Genomic DNA, 16,704 nt, shown 5'->3' on the forward strand with positions numbered 1-16,704 from the left:
GAAGCAGTGTTTAGGTGTATACAGGTTGACACAAGAAAAACAGCACGCTCAATAAGCAAAAAGTTTGGTTATTTTATGGAATTATCTTGTTGTTTATTTTCAAAATGTGCTTAAGATACAAATGAGCTGTACAAATATTCATGAAAGTCAATAATATCTAAGACTCAAATAAATAACCTGCCAGGAAAGGAGTTCATAGTCCTCCCTCCCGCTCCAATTCTTTTTCCCCTCCAAACACCCTCTGATTCTCCTCCCCGCCTCCACCACCCATACACCCTTTCCGGTCCAAACTTTTCTTTTACATAAATCAACTCTATTCTCCCCCTCCCTCCTTCCAATTTTGCCACTTCTCCAACTTTTAAAAAGAAATCGAAATTGACAAGCAGATTCTTTGATGAGGAAAAAGCCAACATCAGTGTATCAAACACAGTGGCAAGAAGGTGATTATTAACTAAAAGATATATTTAAGACAACAATTGTTTAAGCCTTTCGTTAGTTTACGTTTACAGGGGTTAGTGCCAAAGCAACTTCATTCAAATTCACACTGTGTGGGCGTTAGGCTTCAAGAGCGTCTGTAAACGCTGTCCTGGGCAGAACTGAAGGCTTTTCTGCAACCCGAGTTCAGAGGACAAGGATCTGATAACTCATTTACTGAAACATACATTCGAGTTTATAGACAGCTATGTAAAGTTAAACAATCTATAGCTTACTTTTACAAGCGACTAAGAGCATCGATAAACAAAGCAAAAACAGAATTAACTTTATTCACGCCTGGGACAAACGCAAAGAGAAAAAGACCTTTTTTGCCAGTGCAGGAAAGGCCCTCCACAGCTTTTCCCTCCCCCCCGCCCCGCCCCCGCGCAAATTCCCCTTTACCCACAGATCCAAAAAGTGAAAGACTGTGAGGGGGCCAGGATTTTAAAGGACAGATGCCAGAGGGAGGGAAGAAGGAAGGTCCAAGGTGGCAAAGCACCAAAGGAAGGACATGGAAATAAACGTGGAGGAGGATGGAGCTCAGAAAAATGGGGACAACACGAAGTTTAGGTTACACACGAAGGGGTGGGATAGGGTGACCTCCCCATTTCTGCTCCTACAAAGGTACAAATAAGCTAATATCCTAAAAATAAATACACAGCGCACCAGAGATTCAAGGGCCGGACTAGAGGAGGCTTTCAGATGGAGGAGATGAGAGATGGTGGTCCTTTCGCTTCAGCCTTACCTCGTTGGACAAAATGCTTCCGTTGGAGATGATGTCGGGCTGCGGGTCTGTGTAGCCTGTGACGATGGCCCCGCAGGGATTGTGCTCAGTGTCCGTACTCCGCGAAGGGCTGCAGGGCTTAAGGAACATCAGATCTGTCTTGGCGGACTCAGGGGTCAGACAGACCTGGTAGCAATAATTCTGGTTGTGGTGGTGGGAGCCGAAGGCCCCGGACTCCTCCACGGGTACTTGGGCCGGGTTACTGGGGACGTTAGAGCTCTGCACCAGCATAATGTCGGACTTGCTGAGTTTTTTCTTGCGCGCCCGCGCTTGGCGTCCACAGCAGGTCGAGCCCCCCGCGCCACAGCAGCAGCAGAGGCAGCAATCGCTGGCCAGGCACGTGTAGATGTTGAACTTCTTCTCTTTTTGGCAGCGCACAGCTAGTACTATCATGGCCAGCAGGAAGATGAAGGACACCGAGCCCAGTGCGATGATGAGGATGAGGGTGAGGTCCAAAGAGGTCTCCCCGCCACCGGAGCGGCTGGGGCGCTGGTGCTCCCCGGACCCCACCCCACCGCCCCCGCCCCCTCCCTGGGGCTCGACAGCGCCATCCACCAGCTGCACCACCAGAGAGGCCGTGGACGACAGAGGCGGCTGCCCGTGGTCGCGCACCTCGATCACCAGCTCGTAAGGCCGCTGGGGGTCGCGCTTGGCCGGCACCCGGCGCGCTGTGCGGAGCTCCCCGGTGCGCCAGTCCATGCGAAAGAGGTTCATTTCATTGCCCCGCACAATGCTGTAGGTAAGCCGGGCGTTCTCGCCGTCGTCCGCGTCCACTGCGGCCACGCGCGTCAGCAGGTAACCCGGCTCTGCCGAGCGGGGAAGCACCTCACGCGCCGGAGTCCCGTTGCGCCCTGGCAGGGGCGCCACGATCGCAGGGGCATTGTCGTTCTGATCCACGATGAGGATGTTGACAGTGGCGTTGCCAGCCAGCGCCTGGGGGCTGCCGGAGTCCCGGGCTTCCACCTGAAAGCTGAAGTCCTTGAGCTGTTCGTAGTCGAAGGAACGCAGGGCGTACAGGTAGCCGTTCTCGGAGTTGATGGACACGTAAGTGAAGACGCTCATGCCCTGGATCTGGCACTCGAGGATAGAGTAAGCTAGCTGGGCGTTGGCGCCCTCATCGCGGTCTGTGGCGCTCACCGCGTAGATGTAGGCGCCAGGCACGTTGTTCTCGGTCACATACACATCGTAGACCGGCTGGCTGAACCGCGGTGCGTTGTCGTTCACATCTGATACTTGCACTTGGATGGACTTACTGGTGGAGAGCGCCGGCTCGCCCCGGTCGCGAGCCACCACGGTCAGGGTGTAGGAGTCCCCCGCCTCTCTGTCCAGGGGGGCCTCGGTCACAATGGTGTAATAGTTCTTGAAGGAAGACTTGAGGCGGAACGGCACATCCCCCAGCAGCTCGCACTGCACCTGTCCATTCTCCTCTGAGTCGCGGTCGGTCACGCTGAACAGGGCCACCACTGTGCCGGGCGCCGCGCTCTCGCTCACCGCCTCCTTTACAGTGCTGAAGCTGATCTCCGGCGCATTGTCGTTAGCATCCAGCACTCGCACTAGCACTTTGCAGTGCGCGGGCACGGCGTTGGGGCCCAGGTCTTTGGCTTGTACGTACACTTGATACACTGGGCTCTCTTCATAGTCCAGCTCGCCGCTCACTTCCAGCCGGCCGGTGCGCGGGGAGAGTCCGAAGAGCTCCCGTGCCCGGGGCGAAATGTGGCTGCTGAAGGAGTACACGACCTCGCCATTCTGGCCCTCATCTGGGTCTGTGGCGTTGAGCTGGATCACAAGCGTGCCGGGCGGAGAGTTCTCTGGTAGAGACACAGTGTAGACGGGTTGGTCAAAGGCGGGCACATTGTCATTGGAGTCCAGAACTCGGATTGTGAGTAGGGCAGTGCCGGTGCGCTGCTGCTGGGGGGGCAGGCCGCCTCCCCCGCCGCCTCCCCCTCCATCTCCTCCTCCTACCCCTCCTCCCCCGTCCACCGCGGTCAGCACGTAGCGGTGCACCGCTTGCTGCTCTCGGTCCAAAGGCTTCTCTAGCACCAGCTCCGCGAATCGGTTGCCATCCCCCTGGGTCTGCACGTCCAGGGAGAAGTAGCTGTTGGGGGTGATCTCGTAGTCGCGCAAGGAGTTGGTGCCTACGTCTGGGTCGAATGCGCTCTCCAACGGGAAGCGGGTGCCTGGCGTGGCGCTCTCAGAGATCTCCACCGTCAGGTCCGGCTCCGGGAAGGAAGGAGGGTTGTCATTGATGTCCAACACTTCGGTCTCCACCCGAAACAGCTCCAGGGGGTTCTCCAGAAAGACCTCCAGGTGCAGGACGCAAGAGGGACTCTGCTTGCAGATTTGCTCGCGGTCTATCTTCTCGTTCACGTACAGCACCCCGGTCTCCAGATTGAGGTCCAAATAAGGGGTCCTAGAGTTGGGCACCGTTTGAAACCTGCGAGCCGAAAGTTTTGTAATGTCCAAGCCCAGATCTTCAGCGATATTCCCCACGAAAGTGCCATGTTCCTGCTCCTCCTGCACCGTGTAGTGGAGCTGGGAAAAGACTCCTTCTACCATCCAGAGCAAGGCAAAGAAGAATAGCACAATCATCTCCAAAGGGAAAGGAAGCAGCTTCCCGCAGCCAGTCAGTCACCCAACACCTCCCCCACCACTATGAAAAAAAAAATCTCAAAAAAACCCCCAAAATAAAACAACAAACAAAAGTGCGCTATGTGTGGGGCTCCTGTGGCTTTCTGTCCTTAAAAATCTTATTCTTTTTGCTTCATTTTAGGGCTTCCCCAATTCACCCTCATTTTTCAATCTTAGCGCAGGAAGGGTGACAGGCGTCCCCTTTCCTCATCTGTAATCTTCCCACTGACCAATTAATAAAATAATAGTACAATAGTCAGCGTCCTTTATTCCGACAGTCTTGGCGCAACGCGGCGCTGGCAAATCCCAAGGAGGAAATCTCGGTATTTCAAGACTGTCCTCGGTTTGTCTTCTTGCTGATGGGAGGAGAAGGAGGAGGAGGAAAAAGAGGAAGAGGAGGAGGAGGAAGATGAAGAGGAAGAGTAGGAAAAGGAGATGCTGCTGGCACCGCTGAACATGCCTCAATGTCAACGGCTGGCAAATGCAAAAGGGCTTAAAAACAACGAGAGAATTTTGTGCCGGAAAAGCATAGAACGGCTCTGCAGCATAAAACTTTCATTCTCTTCATTTCTCTTGATGGATGTTCTTCTTGGCATTTTGCCTCTCTCGCTCTATTTGCGTTTGTTGGCTTTCATTGTGTTGTCTCTGTCCTCATCTCCACCGTCATTTGCCTCTATGTAAGTGTGATGAGCAATTTCTTTTCTGCTTCCCAAGCCTCTCTCCCTCTGACCTGTCTCCCAGTCCTTCCCTCCTTCTGCCTCAGCCCTTAAGCCCGCGGTCTCGGCTGGCAGTTTCTGAGCTCCGAGCGCTCCGCTTCTGTGCTTTTGCGCAGCTCTCTCAATCTGCCAACCAATCGCTGAGGAGCACCACCCACCGAGCCACCGCTAATTGGCCGAGCTGTCCGTCAAGCAGGCGCGTCACGCGGCAGCGGGGAGGTGCTGAGAGAACCCGCGCCCGGCTGCCGGGGTGAGTGTGAGTGTGAGGGCGAGGAGAGACCGGCAGGTCCCGAGGCTCTGGCTGGGGACTGCCGCGGAAAGTTCCCAGTCCCCAGCCGCAGGTAATGGGGAGGGAATAGAGAGGTTCCCCTGTTTGCATCAGCAAATGCGAAATCATAATAGCAACGGCAGCGGTGTTCTCTCCCAGGAGCGGGGTTTCCAATGACGCTAACATTCTTTTTCCTTTAAGGTATTTTCCTTGCTATATTGATCGTGGAAATAAATAACCGAGAACGGGAAAAAGTTGCAGAGGGCTCCTAATTGGCAAGGGTTATTTAACGAAGGGGCTCCCGCAGAGATTGGCAAGACCTTATTAACATGGATAAAATGTGGCCCGTATCAAACTGGCGTGAGGGTCCAGGGGGCCGTGGGAAAGGAGTGAGCCAGTCGGAGAGTGGGACGGCGATGGTCCTGAAGCCGAGGGATTCACGCCGGAGCGTGAGGGCTGGCAGCTCCTGTAGACGGGCGCACGCGTCAGGCTCGCCGCTTCCCCTCTTAAGTGTGCATCCACAATATTCTGACCAAATAGACTAATACGCTTGGGGACCTAGTTTAGTTGTGAACGCTAGGATCAATGAGGAGTAGTTTCATTTGAGCTCCGCTTTCCAACCCGCCAGTCGGATTCACTGGCTTCGGCGCCAAGAACGTTTGACGCACCGCGGCGCCATGGGTATCCTTGCGCCTCCAGGCCGGGCGCTGCACAGTGGTGGCGCGCGCAGTATTTTCTGCTTTTTCCTGACCGCTAGAGACTCCTACCCCCGCCCCCATGCTAGACCTCGACATCAATTTTTTCAGAGCCTGGGGCAAGATTGCGGTTGAGGACGGCGGGCCAGTGGCGAACAGAGGAGGGCGGGCGTGCGGACGAGCGGACGGGAAGGGTCTGGAGCGTGTGCCGCGGCTGGCATCTGCGGCCGCGCGAGTGCATCCCCGGTGCTCGCGCCCGCGCTCCCCGGCCCGCGCACTGCTCTGTGTCTGCCCCAGAGGAGTCGCCACCCGCCTGCTGGCTCCCCGGTGTTGCGCCTGACGAGCGCCGAGTGCCCACTCGCGAGGAGCGGGGGCAAAGCCGAGCATCTGGCGCATCCAGTTCTTGTGAAGTTAACAATACAGCGCGAAGTCTCCGTGCTAGAGAGTGGATTGCATGTTAGTTCTCAAAGAAAAAATATTTAAACTGAATTTTAATATTAGTTAATGGGCCGTAGTAGGTGGTTGATTCACTAAAGCAGCCCCCGTTCAGTCTTCGTCTGCCACCAGATAGGAAGGTGCCTTGCGGTGGTAATGAATGACCCGAGAGTAACACCGCCACAACCTGCGGAAAAAGGAGAGTCGTTTCCCGACCCCGAGGTACGTTGCTTTCCCTCCTGGCAGTGACTTAGAGAGGACGGGTGTCCACGGGCGTGACCGTAGACTGAGGCCTGTCCTTGTGAGTCCCGGGAGTGCGAGTCTCCTCCCTCGGCCCCCGCCCCTGGGCTCGTTCACAAAGATGGGTCCTGCCTTTGAGCAGTTAGAGTGAACAGATGCCAGCAAAAATGGCTAATCCGTTTCCAGCTGCAGTAAATTGACGACCGGTCAAATCCAAGCGAAAACCGTTGCAGTTAAAACGATTTTAGCTTCCCTTCTGTGGCTGAGAATGGAGCGGCAGTTTATAAAACGACCTGTGGATCAGTGAAAAGGAGATTATAGTGTATCTGAATATTAACAACACTGCATCTATACTTTTCTACCCTTTCCTCCTTTACTTTTTGTTTAGATCTGCAGGATTGAAATGAAATGTTTTGAGCTCTTCAAGCTGACTCATCAGAATTCTGGAGAATTTTTTAAATGACGGTAATTTTCTAATGTTTTAAGTTGTACGTATGGAAACACTTGTATGTATGCGCTTGTGCGCGTGTGTTTGCGTGTGAGAGACCTAAGGCTGAATGACAATGCGGATCCCGAATATGGGGAAGAGCGTTTGTGCTCTCAAAATGTCGATGAAGTTTGAGCAGATCAGGGCGTTCGCTGAGAGCCGAAGAGCTTCCAGAGGTGGAGATGAAAACGTGGAGAGATGGCCAGATTTGCCTGTAAATAATCACTACATCCACTGTAACACTTGAGCTGCCTTTTTTTTTTTTTTTTTTTTTGTTAACAGTTGTTTGAACAGGGAACACTCTCCGCAAACGTGGGTTAAAGGCGCCTCCTAGCGGCGAAAGGAGCATATGGCGAGCCAGAGAATTTTGCTTTTGGAGCTCCCGTTCCGCCCGGCTCGCCTGTTGGGGGCTCTGCAGGATTTGTCGGGTCTCCGAGGCCCGAGTTCGCTCTGGCGACGCTGTCCCAGGTCCTCCAGAGGTCTCGCCTTTCTGACTTGTAGTCTCCGAGATGCCCGGGTACGGGCGGAGTGACGACGGGTCTTCTGCCGGGGAGAACAGACCTGAGCCCGCCGGTCTGCCTCTCTAAGTGGTTCCAGCCAAGGGCAATTGCAAGAGCATTTTGTTCGGCGGACAAAATTTAGACACTGGCATTAAGAGCCTTTTCTGCCTCCCTTCTCTGGCTCCTCCTGGAACCATTACATACTCCCACCCCGCACCCACAAAACAAGACAGCACTTTAAGTTTACCATTTAAAAATAACTCTAAAATGTAACAGATTTACTTTCTTCCTCTCTGTGTCAGTCAAGCAGATTTTTTCCCCTTTCCATCTTCTTTTTCCAGTCTCCGTGGATCCCAGAATGTAGTGAGGACATGATTACATAAATGACCGCCTGGGTGATGGGGTTGCAGACCTCTTTGCAGAGCAGAACACCGAGTAAAACTGTGCCCCTTGCGCCCCCCGCCCCCACTGCGGGAAGAGGGAGGGAGCAGCAATCCCTAGCAAACAACCCTCCATTCCAATCCCCAACGGCCCTTTTCTGGAACGCCAACTCTCTGGGCCTAAACTAATTGCATCCCAAAACAGAGGGGGAAAAGTGGTTATTGTTATTTGAAGGGGGGGTTATCAAAATCAATTTTCACTCAAGTAACTGCTTGGTGTATGAGAGTAATAATACACACTTGAGTGTCTATTTCTTTGGCTTCTAAGCACAGCAGATACAGAGGGGAAGCTGAGGATCCCACAAATGCATTTTACATTCATAGTTAAAAACTTTGAAACTGGTTAACGGGTTTGCTTTATTCCCTACTTTTTTCTGGACAGACTGGAAGCAAACAAGTTTATTAAACAACGTGTGGTTAAATGAGTGTTTGCAATGATTTAGCTTGACTTCAGAGCAATTTGTTTCTAAATCCTCTTATTATTGCAGTGTGCCAAGAGCTTTAAGACAAGATGTTTTTTGAAGAAAAAAATTTACATTAACAATAAGGAGGTTTTCAAATACTAGAACAGACCAGGATTGAGCTATATGGTTCCTGGCACTTGCCATTTGCAGCAAGCAGTATGCAGAGAGCAAGGCAAATGACCTGGACTGTATTGCCTTTCTTAGGGGTAACCATGAAATAGGTTTATTTGTGGTAGTGCAACCTAAGGTAAGAGGTGGGAAGGCAAGGCTTTGGAGTCAATGCCAGAGAGACTGTTTTGGTTTCTGCTCATGTACAGTAAAGAGTGCATGTTGACTAAGGTTTCTGGAAAACATTTATAGCATATGCTATTATAAGCATTTAGGTAACTATATTTTCTATGTTCTAATGTTTTGAACCCAATCGAGAACAAACCAATCCATGTTTTGAGAATTGAGAATACTAGATGCCCCATTAAAGATTACTTGATATTCAAAGTAGTAGAAATGTTCTTCTTCCCCATTTTGTTTAACCTAGTTAATATTGTTATGGCTTCACATTTCAGTGTCTTTTCAGTTATATGACAGGGCCAGCATTTTGTTAAACTCTAAACAGTGAATTAAAAGCACCAATGAGCTGAAGTAGCCCTCTAATACAAAATGACAAATTGCACTTAAGCAATACATGAAGAAGAAAATGATTTATGGATTTTTACAGTGGTCTGAGCAAATGAAAGCAACATGAATTATACATCCTAATGCTCACAATATCATTTTCTAATAATACTGTTTAGTTCAGATGCTATACTCTCATCCTTTCTGTAAAAGATATTGATCAATAAGAGATCCAGAAATATTTTTAAATCAGGCAGTGGTGTTTGATATTGTTTCCAAATATATATATATTTCCTGAGTATGGGGAGGGGGTGATGAATAAACACTGAACTTAGTAAGTTTCTTGTCAACTCCTTTACATGTTGTGTTTCTGGTGCTAAATAGTTATTTGCAAACTTACTTCTTGTTCCACAACTTCTTTCAAAATGCAGGTAAATATATCCGACTTAGAATGATAATTGTCATTACATCATGACCTCTCCTTCTGAAAATCAAGGTGCATTACTTCATCTTACCCTTTTCTTTCATTGCTTTTGGTACTGAAAAATCTGACTTCTCCAAAATGTCTCTTACCTCCTCATATGTGTTTCATCCTGTTTTGTCAGGACATTGTTTAATTCGTTAGTGTTTGAAAGACACCTGAGTTAGTAAAAAAAAGCCATATGCCTTAGTTTTTTTGGCCTTAGCAGACAAAAGAGAGCTTATGGCTCTCTTAAATTATAGAAAAAAAAATCAGTCTGACAAAATTCTATGTGGTGCCTGTTTTTTGTTTGAAAAGTAAAAAAAAATCAAGTTGCCTCTGTGTTGTGATGAGTAATTACTCCTAGCATTTTTAACCATTTGTGATGTGTATAAGTATTTTGGGGTGTGTGTAGAATTTTAACTAAATTTTAATTTTGCTTTATTACATACTCAGCCACAGGAAACTTCTAATTACCCAGAGAGCTCTAAAGTCATGTTATTAGATTTAATCTTAATTATCTAGGTTTACTAAAGAAAGAAAAAAAATGAATTCTAGCTTCTGCTTTTGACAGCATTAGTAATAACTCTTACTGAAAGATTACAGAAATCAATGATGTGATTGGGATTGTAAATAAGAACTACAAGATATCACATTTAAAAAGCCAGCTGCTTTGCTAACAGGGATGAGGTACGGGTTTGACTGATGGGCCTAGAGGTAGAAATGAAGCTTTAAACATTAAGGTCGATATAGAACAATTTAAACAATTAATTGCAAACCCTGATTAAGTTTATATGAGTAAGAGAAAAGCTGTCCAGAATTCTCTCATTTTTCTTCTGCAGTGGGTTTGCATCTTATTCAACGTGATACAGTCAACTTAATACTAACGTTTGTCTGGCAAATATAAACTGTTTTCTTAAAGAGAAGCCCCTTGTTTTATAAATACAGAGTAGTAAGATTACCCAAACTGTGATTATGGTTAAAAGTCACAGCATTATTTTCTGAAGAGTTTGAAAATATTATTGGAGACAGATACCATGGGAAGAATATCAAATATAACTTGAGAATTATATTAGAATTAGAATTATGATAGTAACCAGAACAAATAGAACTTCAATTTAAAAAGTATCTCTCTCAGTTTGACTGCCTGGTTAGAGTAACTCTTTGTATAAGAAACTTGGTTTCCGTGATGTCTTGCTTAAATGTGCTTAACAGTGCTAAAGTATAAAGTGCTTTATTTTATTGCAATTTCTTGTTCATTTTATTTTTAGTTAATGTGACTAATGGTTTTTAAGCCAATGTGTGCCATGCATTCTTACATGAATTATAGTATTTTTCCCGTATACATAAGTATTATCATCACAGCATTATAGATAAGGATAAAAGGATGTTCAGAATTTAACTAAATCATCAGATTAATAGAAATCTAAATCTAGGCCTTTTGATTCTCATGGTGATGCATGTTACTACATCAAGATGTTTAAGCCATCTGAATTGGATTTATTTAGGGGAAACAAACAATGACTTAATTTAGAGAAGGGGTTCATCCAGATTTTGTACCTACAGGAGTACTGATTTTATCCTCGTCAGAATGGCTGGTACATCATTGACTTAAGTTATGGAGAAATCCATGTAGTTGAAGAGTTGGTTGTTGTTCTTTATTTTGAGATTTTGTTAGGAAACCCCAACTTGAATGTGTTTTTTTTCCTAAGTGAATAAATTACAAGGAGCTATCTCCTCCTTGTGCAGCAATGACTGATGGGAGAATCGTAGATTTAATGACTGAAAATGGAAATTGATTAAACAGAAGTGTCCAAAAGAAAGGCACTTCTTCTTCATTCATTCCTGAAAACACCACGCTGATCATTGCTTTATCCACTTAGTTCATCAGAGGTTGTTAAAAGCTAGAAAAAAAAACACAAGAAGTGCCCTTATTTTACACCATGCAAATTTTAGTGTTTATTTTATATATATTTCTAACCTAATACATTTCTAATATAGTTGTATGTATTTTAATTTAAAAAGCAAAATTTTAACTACCACTTTATTCTAGTTCTTCAGTGTTACTCAGAAAAGATTGTTTTAATTTGAAAATTTGAGCATTATATAAATTTATTTGATAATCTGTGCCAGCAGAAGATGGAAACAACTTAAAAATAATTTTAAATATGGAAAGAAATAAGCAAAGGAAGATTATTGTGGAATCTTATTTACTTACTATAAGTAAAACATGCACTATTGTTTTGGTAATAAGTACAGACAGAAGAAAAATACCATATTTCTTTTGGAAGTACACCAAATAATCTAGAGTATGTATCATATGGGCCCTATTGGGTAGGTTCTATATGTTATTTATTTCTGAAGACACTCAACTGTGGTAGGTGATGATGCAGTTAATTATGAGGAGCACAAACTTGAGAATTAAACCAATTTGGGCTCAGATATCCTCTTCTCCAAATATTTTAACTTGGCCATATAACTCCTTTGAAACTCGGTCAAAGATTGTCAAATATTCTAAACATCTTTTAAAATATGGTATTTTAAAATTTAAAAAAAATCTAATAAGATATTAATATATTGAACTTGGTGAATCATTGTGAGGCTTAAACCAAAATGGTATATGTAGGATTCTTGGTCCATAGTAGACTCTCAGTAAATGGTAATGTTATAGCAAGATATTTTGAATGAGGTAGTCCTTAAATAAGATGTTTATTGAGAATAATTAACAGTGATTTTTTTAGTGGGTTTATTTCCTTTATGAAACACAACTAAAGTATTTACTTTGAGAAGCAGGGAAAATACATTGTCCCTATTTTCCAGGAAATTATAATTTTGAAGACTAGATGCAAATATAAATTAGGAACACAAAATTAACTAAATTTTAATAAGCATCAAAACAAAAATGAGCTTTTTATAATAAGATTTATTTTAACATTTTTATTTGCTTCCTTCCAGATAAGTTTATATTTTTGAAAGTTTTCTTTTATATGATAATACTGGCAAGTAGTTAGATTTTGAAAATCATTTGGTAAGAACATGGCTCTTTCATCATAAAATAGTTTTGCTTATTTTTGTATTTATCAAAACTTTAAGATTAAAGAACCCTTATTTGATAGTCGCTTAACTTTTTTCAAATTTCTTGATGTAATTCATAATACCTACTACTATAGTTATGCCAATGACTACTAAATTTCTCAAAATTAAAAACAAATTAGTGAAAATTAGTTACTTAAAATGAATATATTAGAGTGACTAGTTCTGAGGTGCAAGCCCCCGTTGCATTTTTCTCGTCATCCTTTTCCTCCTAGCCATTTTTCTGCCCCCTACTGCTATTGTTCTCTTTAGTAACTGATAATTTTGGAATCTAAAACATGTATTGGTTTTGGTGTAATAAGAGCAAAGTTGTAAGAATGCTGAAAGAATGGAAAATAAATGTAAATCATAGATCTTTTACTCAAGGACTCATACTCAATTTGATCAATAAAGAATATGCATATACAGGTTTAAATAACTTGATTAAACAGTATTAAAACATGTTGGAAGATATAATGACTATAAATGCTGAGTGCATGGGGGTAAAGACTAGAATAAAATCAATTAATTAAGCAAAGATTTCGAGAATAGGGCAGGTTTTGTTATGATACTAAAGGCAACGGTGATACAGGTTAGTAAAAAGCAATATCTGAAGCAGGTTAGAAGACATGCAGTAAAGAAGTGAAGTCAGTGATAGCAAAACAGCTTTTCTATAGAAGTCATAAAAACAGCAAATTTATCTTTTCAGTTATGGGCCAATATCTTGACTTTGGACCCAGTTCCTTTAATCTATGATGCCAGGTGACCTCAGTATTGTTTCATTGTGTTTACTCCTTCCCATCCCCACCCAAAAGAACTTGGTCATATTTAAGGTCAACAGAGATGGGTGAGATCCTCATTCAGCATTCATACCTGAGTAATGCTTTTGGTGTGGCTTGGGCTAATCACCAATGTTCGGTCTTAGAATAATGATAATACCTAATATTTTTACTTGTTCATTAGCATATATATTTGAGAACCTTGGTTGCTGCTGCTAATTTGATGGTGAAGTGCTGATTGCTGATTTTCTCAAGGCATTTTTTAAAAAATTTATCTAGTCAGACTACCTAACCCCCTATCTAATTTAACAAGAACATATTTTCATCCTGCTGGAAAGGATAAGAGAGAAAAGTATTGCTTGAGCCCCAGGAATCTAACAGACATTCAGCTTAAAATGTTATATTTTTTACAGATTTGTTGGCTGCATAACCAGTACTTAATAAAGATGTGCTGACTAAATGAATGGACGCTTGACTTTTTAACTTTCCACTATTATTCATCTGAAAATATATTTCTAAGATATTAGACTCAGTTCTACAAGCTGTGTTTTTAATAATCTGTATTTGAAAAAGGTCTTTTTAAGTTGGCTATTGTAAAGTGGAAAATGGAAAATTAACTGTGCAAGTGTGTTAAAACTACTTTATCTCTTGCTTACAACTAATGAAATGCATTCCTACTCTCTCCAAACTAGCACCACTCAAAAGTGATATGTCATTTTATGATTTTCTTTATTTTCTAATTTTCAATATATTTCATATGTACTATTTTTATAGATATAAATAGAGTAAGTACAATGGACAGTACTGTGAATTGTTTAATTCCTTTTAGAAGGTCATGATGATAAGCTAAGTAGTCCTCTGTGACTAGAATGTTAGATGTTAAGGCTAACTATTGCTGAGATGGGAGAACATTTGATGTCTTAGGTAGAGTAAGGAGTTTTATAATTTAGAAGCATGTTTCAGGATTAAGCTAAAAAAAGATGTTGATTGACTTGGTAGATTTAAAGCAATATCCTGATTTTCAAGCCACTGTTGGTCACCATACTATATTTCTTTTTTCTTATTCTGCAGTTTCCTTATTCTGTAACTCTCAGACCCATATTTTTTGTGGTTTAACTATTATGGAGTTTGGATATAATTCTGTAATTAGAATGGTAATTATTTTATACATACAGGATTAAGAGAAATTTCATGAGGTTTTTCATAGTTTAATAAAGCCAGGATTAGTTGACCAGAAAGAAAGGGTTTAGTGAATATGTGAAGTACGTATAAAGTAAACATATACACAAGTAAGAAAAAGAGCAGGGCACAGTAGTTAAAACTATGTTTTTGGTGTAAGAAAATATCAACAATATCAGTGGGACAGGATAGATTACACAAAGTCAGATGATACATAGAAGTTTGCTTGGTTTATAATAGAGAAGTTCCATGTGTGTTGTGAAAGGAAAGATTCAGTTTTTTATCTTACATAATATACCAAAAATGAGTTCTAGATGGATTTGAGCATCAAAAATATAAAGCGATGCGATAACTAAATCTACAGTAATATTTGTCAACCTAAATAGATAAACTGAGGCACGTTCGAATTATAGAAATTGAGTTTACTTAGAAATAGCAGAAGAATTGCAATTCAGAAAATGCAAACTGTAGCAAGCAACAAGAGTCCACTGAGGCACTGGGGTGGCTGTATTTATAGGCAAGGAGTGCAAAAAGTGGGGAGTTCAGCCAGAGTCCAAGCAGTAAATTTATTGGCTTGAGGATGACGAGAGATTCTTGGTGGATGTTATTGGTCAGGAGATAAGTTTCGGTCTTTTGTAAATCAGGCATTTACAGGAAATCGGTCTCAGTCCTTAAGTTTTGTTCTCCTGAGGGTGCATGCCTGATATTCTCAATTTCATATCTTTCAGGGCTGTTTTAGATAGAAATCCTTTCACATATAATATTTACATCACTTAAGATATGTTTCTTAAAACAGAGCTTACAGAATGCTGCTCAGGTCTATTCTGGAAAGCAGGGAAAAAACTCAAACAGAAATATCTGGGGACAGCAGAAATGGAATGCTCTTCCCACAGTTCAAGTCACCCAAAGGGAGGACTGTAACCTTCTCATTAAAGCCTCAACTAGGCAACCCCTGTCTACCGAAACCGCTGATGGTGACAATAGAAGATGATTCTGGAAGGGGAAACCAACTTCTTTTTATTATAACGTGAGTACCTTTTGACACTGGTGCAGGATGAGGGGGAATTAAGATTGTTAGCCTTTCAGTATATTCCTCAACAGGATAAAAATATTCCCACTTTTGGTATTGAGATCCCAGGAGCTCTAGGAATATGCTTCTTTCAAGTAGAGGTTACTTGAATAGTAATCTGCTTTTCAGATTCCAAGTGGAGAGTTTTTTTTGGAAAACTGAGGTCTGTTTCTCATATGCAGAGATAGCTTTGATAATCTCTTATGATTGGAACATTAAATTACTGGTTGTTTTATGGTTATTTCTTACTGAATTTCACATTAGGATTTTTCTAGAAAGATTTTACTTCTTCATTTATGTTTTAGTATATTGTCCCTTATCTGATTAACTATAGTTTTTCTAGAATTAAAATATGGAAGATTATCTCAGAGTTAAAACATTTAATATTTATTTCTGGAAGGCAAATAATGAATAAATAACCTAGCACACACAATTTTTTAATTTAAAAAATCTGTTGATCTTTATCATGATTCTTTTTTTTTTGTCAGAGGTAAATTCCCTCAACTTTTATTTATCTGGAAATTGTTTAATCCCTGCTTCAAATTTAAAAAGTTTTGATAGTCTTGTCAGGTAGAGTATTCTTGATTAGAGGCCCTTCTGCTTCATTGCATTAAATACATCATACCCCTCCCTTCTGGCCTGTAAGGTTTCTGCTGAGAAGTCTGATGGTAGTCTGATGGGTTTTTCCTTTGTATGTGACCTTTTTTCCCTCTATGGCTGCTTTCAGTACTCTTTCTTTGTCCTTGATTTTTGTTATTTTAATCATTATATTTCTTGATGTTTTCCTCCTAGGGCCCCTTGTGTTGGGAGATCTGTACACCTCCATAACCTGAGAGACGATTTCCTTTCCCAGATTGGGGAAGTTTTCAGCAATTATTTCCTCAAAATGACTTTCTATCCATTTTTCTCTCTTCTTCTTCTGATACCCCATAATGCAAATATTGTTCCGTTTGGATTGATCACACAATTCTCTGAATATTCTTTCATTGCTGGAGATCCTTTTTTCTCTCTGTGCCTCCACTTCTTTGTTTTCCTGTTCTCTAATTTCTATTTCATTTACTCTCTCCTCTACCTCATCTAGTCTGCTTTTAAATCTCCCCATTTTATGTTTCATTTTGAATACTGTATTTTTCAAAGTTTCTATCTCTCTCCAAGTCCTCACTGAGATCTTGAATATTTTTCTATAGCTATCTGAGCATATTTATGATTTTTATTTTGAAATCTTTATCAGGAAGATTGGTGATTTTAGTTTTACTTAGCCCTCTTTCTGATGTTTGAGGAATTCTGGGTCATACAAAATTCTTTTGCTGTTTCATTAGTCTAATGATTACTATGGAATAATAACTTTGTGTAGGCAGTGCCCTCTAGTGCCCAGAAGCTCTACTCTCTGGAGGTGCCCAAA

General features: G+C 42.7%; 1 protein-coding gene and 1 long non-coding RNA gene across 4 annotated transcripts in view; one reads left to right on the forward strand and one right to left on the reverse strand.

Moving 5' to 3' along the window:
- Positions 1–4,684, reverse strand: part of PCDH10 (protocadherin 10) — a 43,459-nt gene extending 38,775 nt beyond the window's left edge. For both annotated transcript variants that reach the window (XM_036990782.2, XM_017676178.3), the window contains exon 1: positions 1,220–4,684. In XM_036990782.2, the coding sequence (XP_036846677.2) occupies positions 1,220–3,847 (2,628 nt within the window). In that variant the 5' untranslated portion in view covers positions 3,848–4,684. The remainder of the gene's footprint in view (positions 1–1,219) is intronic.
- A 204-nt stretch (positions 4,685–4,888) lies between these two features.
- Positions 4,889–16,704, forward strand: part of LOC140849553 (uncharacterized) — a 71,158-nt gene continuing 59,342 nt past the window's right edge. Inside the window, exons 1-3 of one of the 2 annotated variants that reach the window (XR_012131569.1) lie at positions 4,889–6,222; positions 6,629–6,705; positions 7,010–9,330. This is a non-coding gene — a long non-coding RNA (uncharacterized lncRNA). Of the gene's footprint in view, positions 6,223–6,628; positions 6,706–7,009; positions 9,331–16,704 lie in introns of those variants that run through there. The other variant, XR_012131570.1, reaches the window with a different exon arrangement.

This window comes from Manis javanica, chromosome 5 (assembly GCF_040802235.1).
Source record: "Manis javanica isolate MJ-LG chromosome 5, MJ_LKY, whole genome shotgun sequence".
Taxonomy (NCBI): domain Eukaryota; kingdom Metazoa; phylum Chordata; class Mammalia; order Pholidota; family Manidae; genus Manis; species Manis javanica.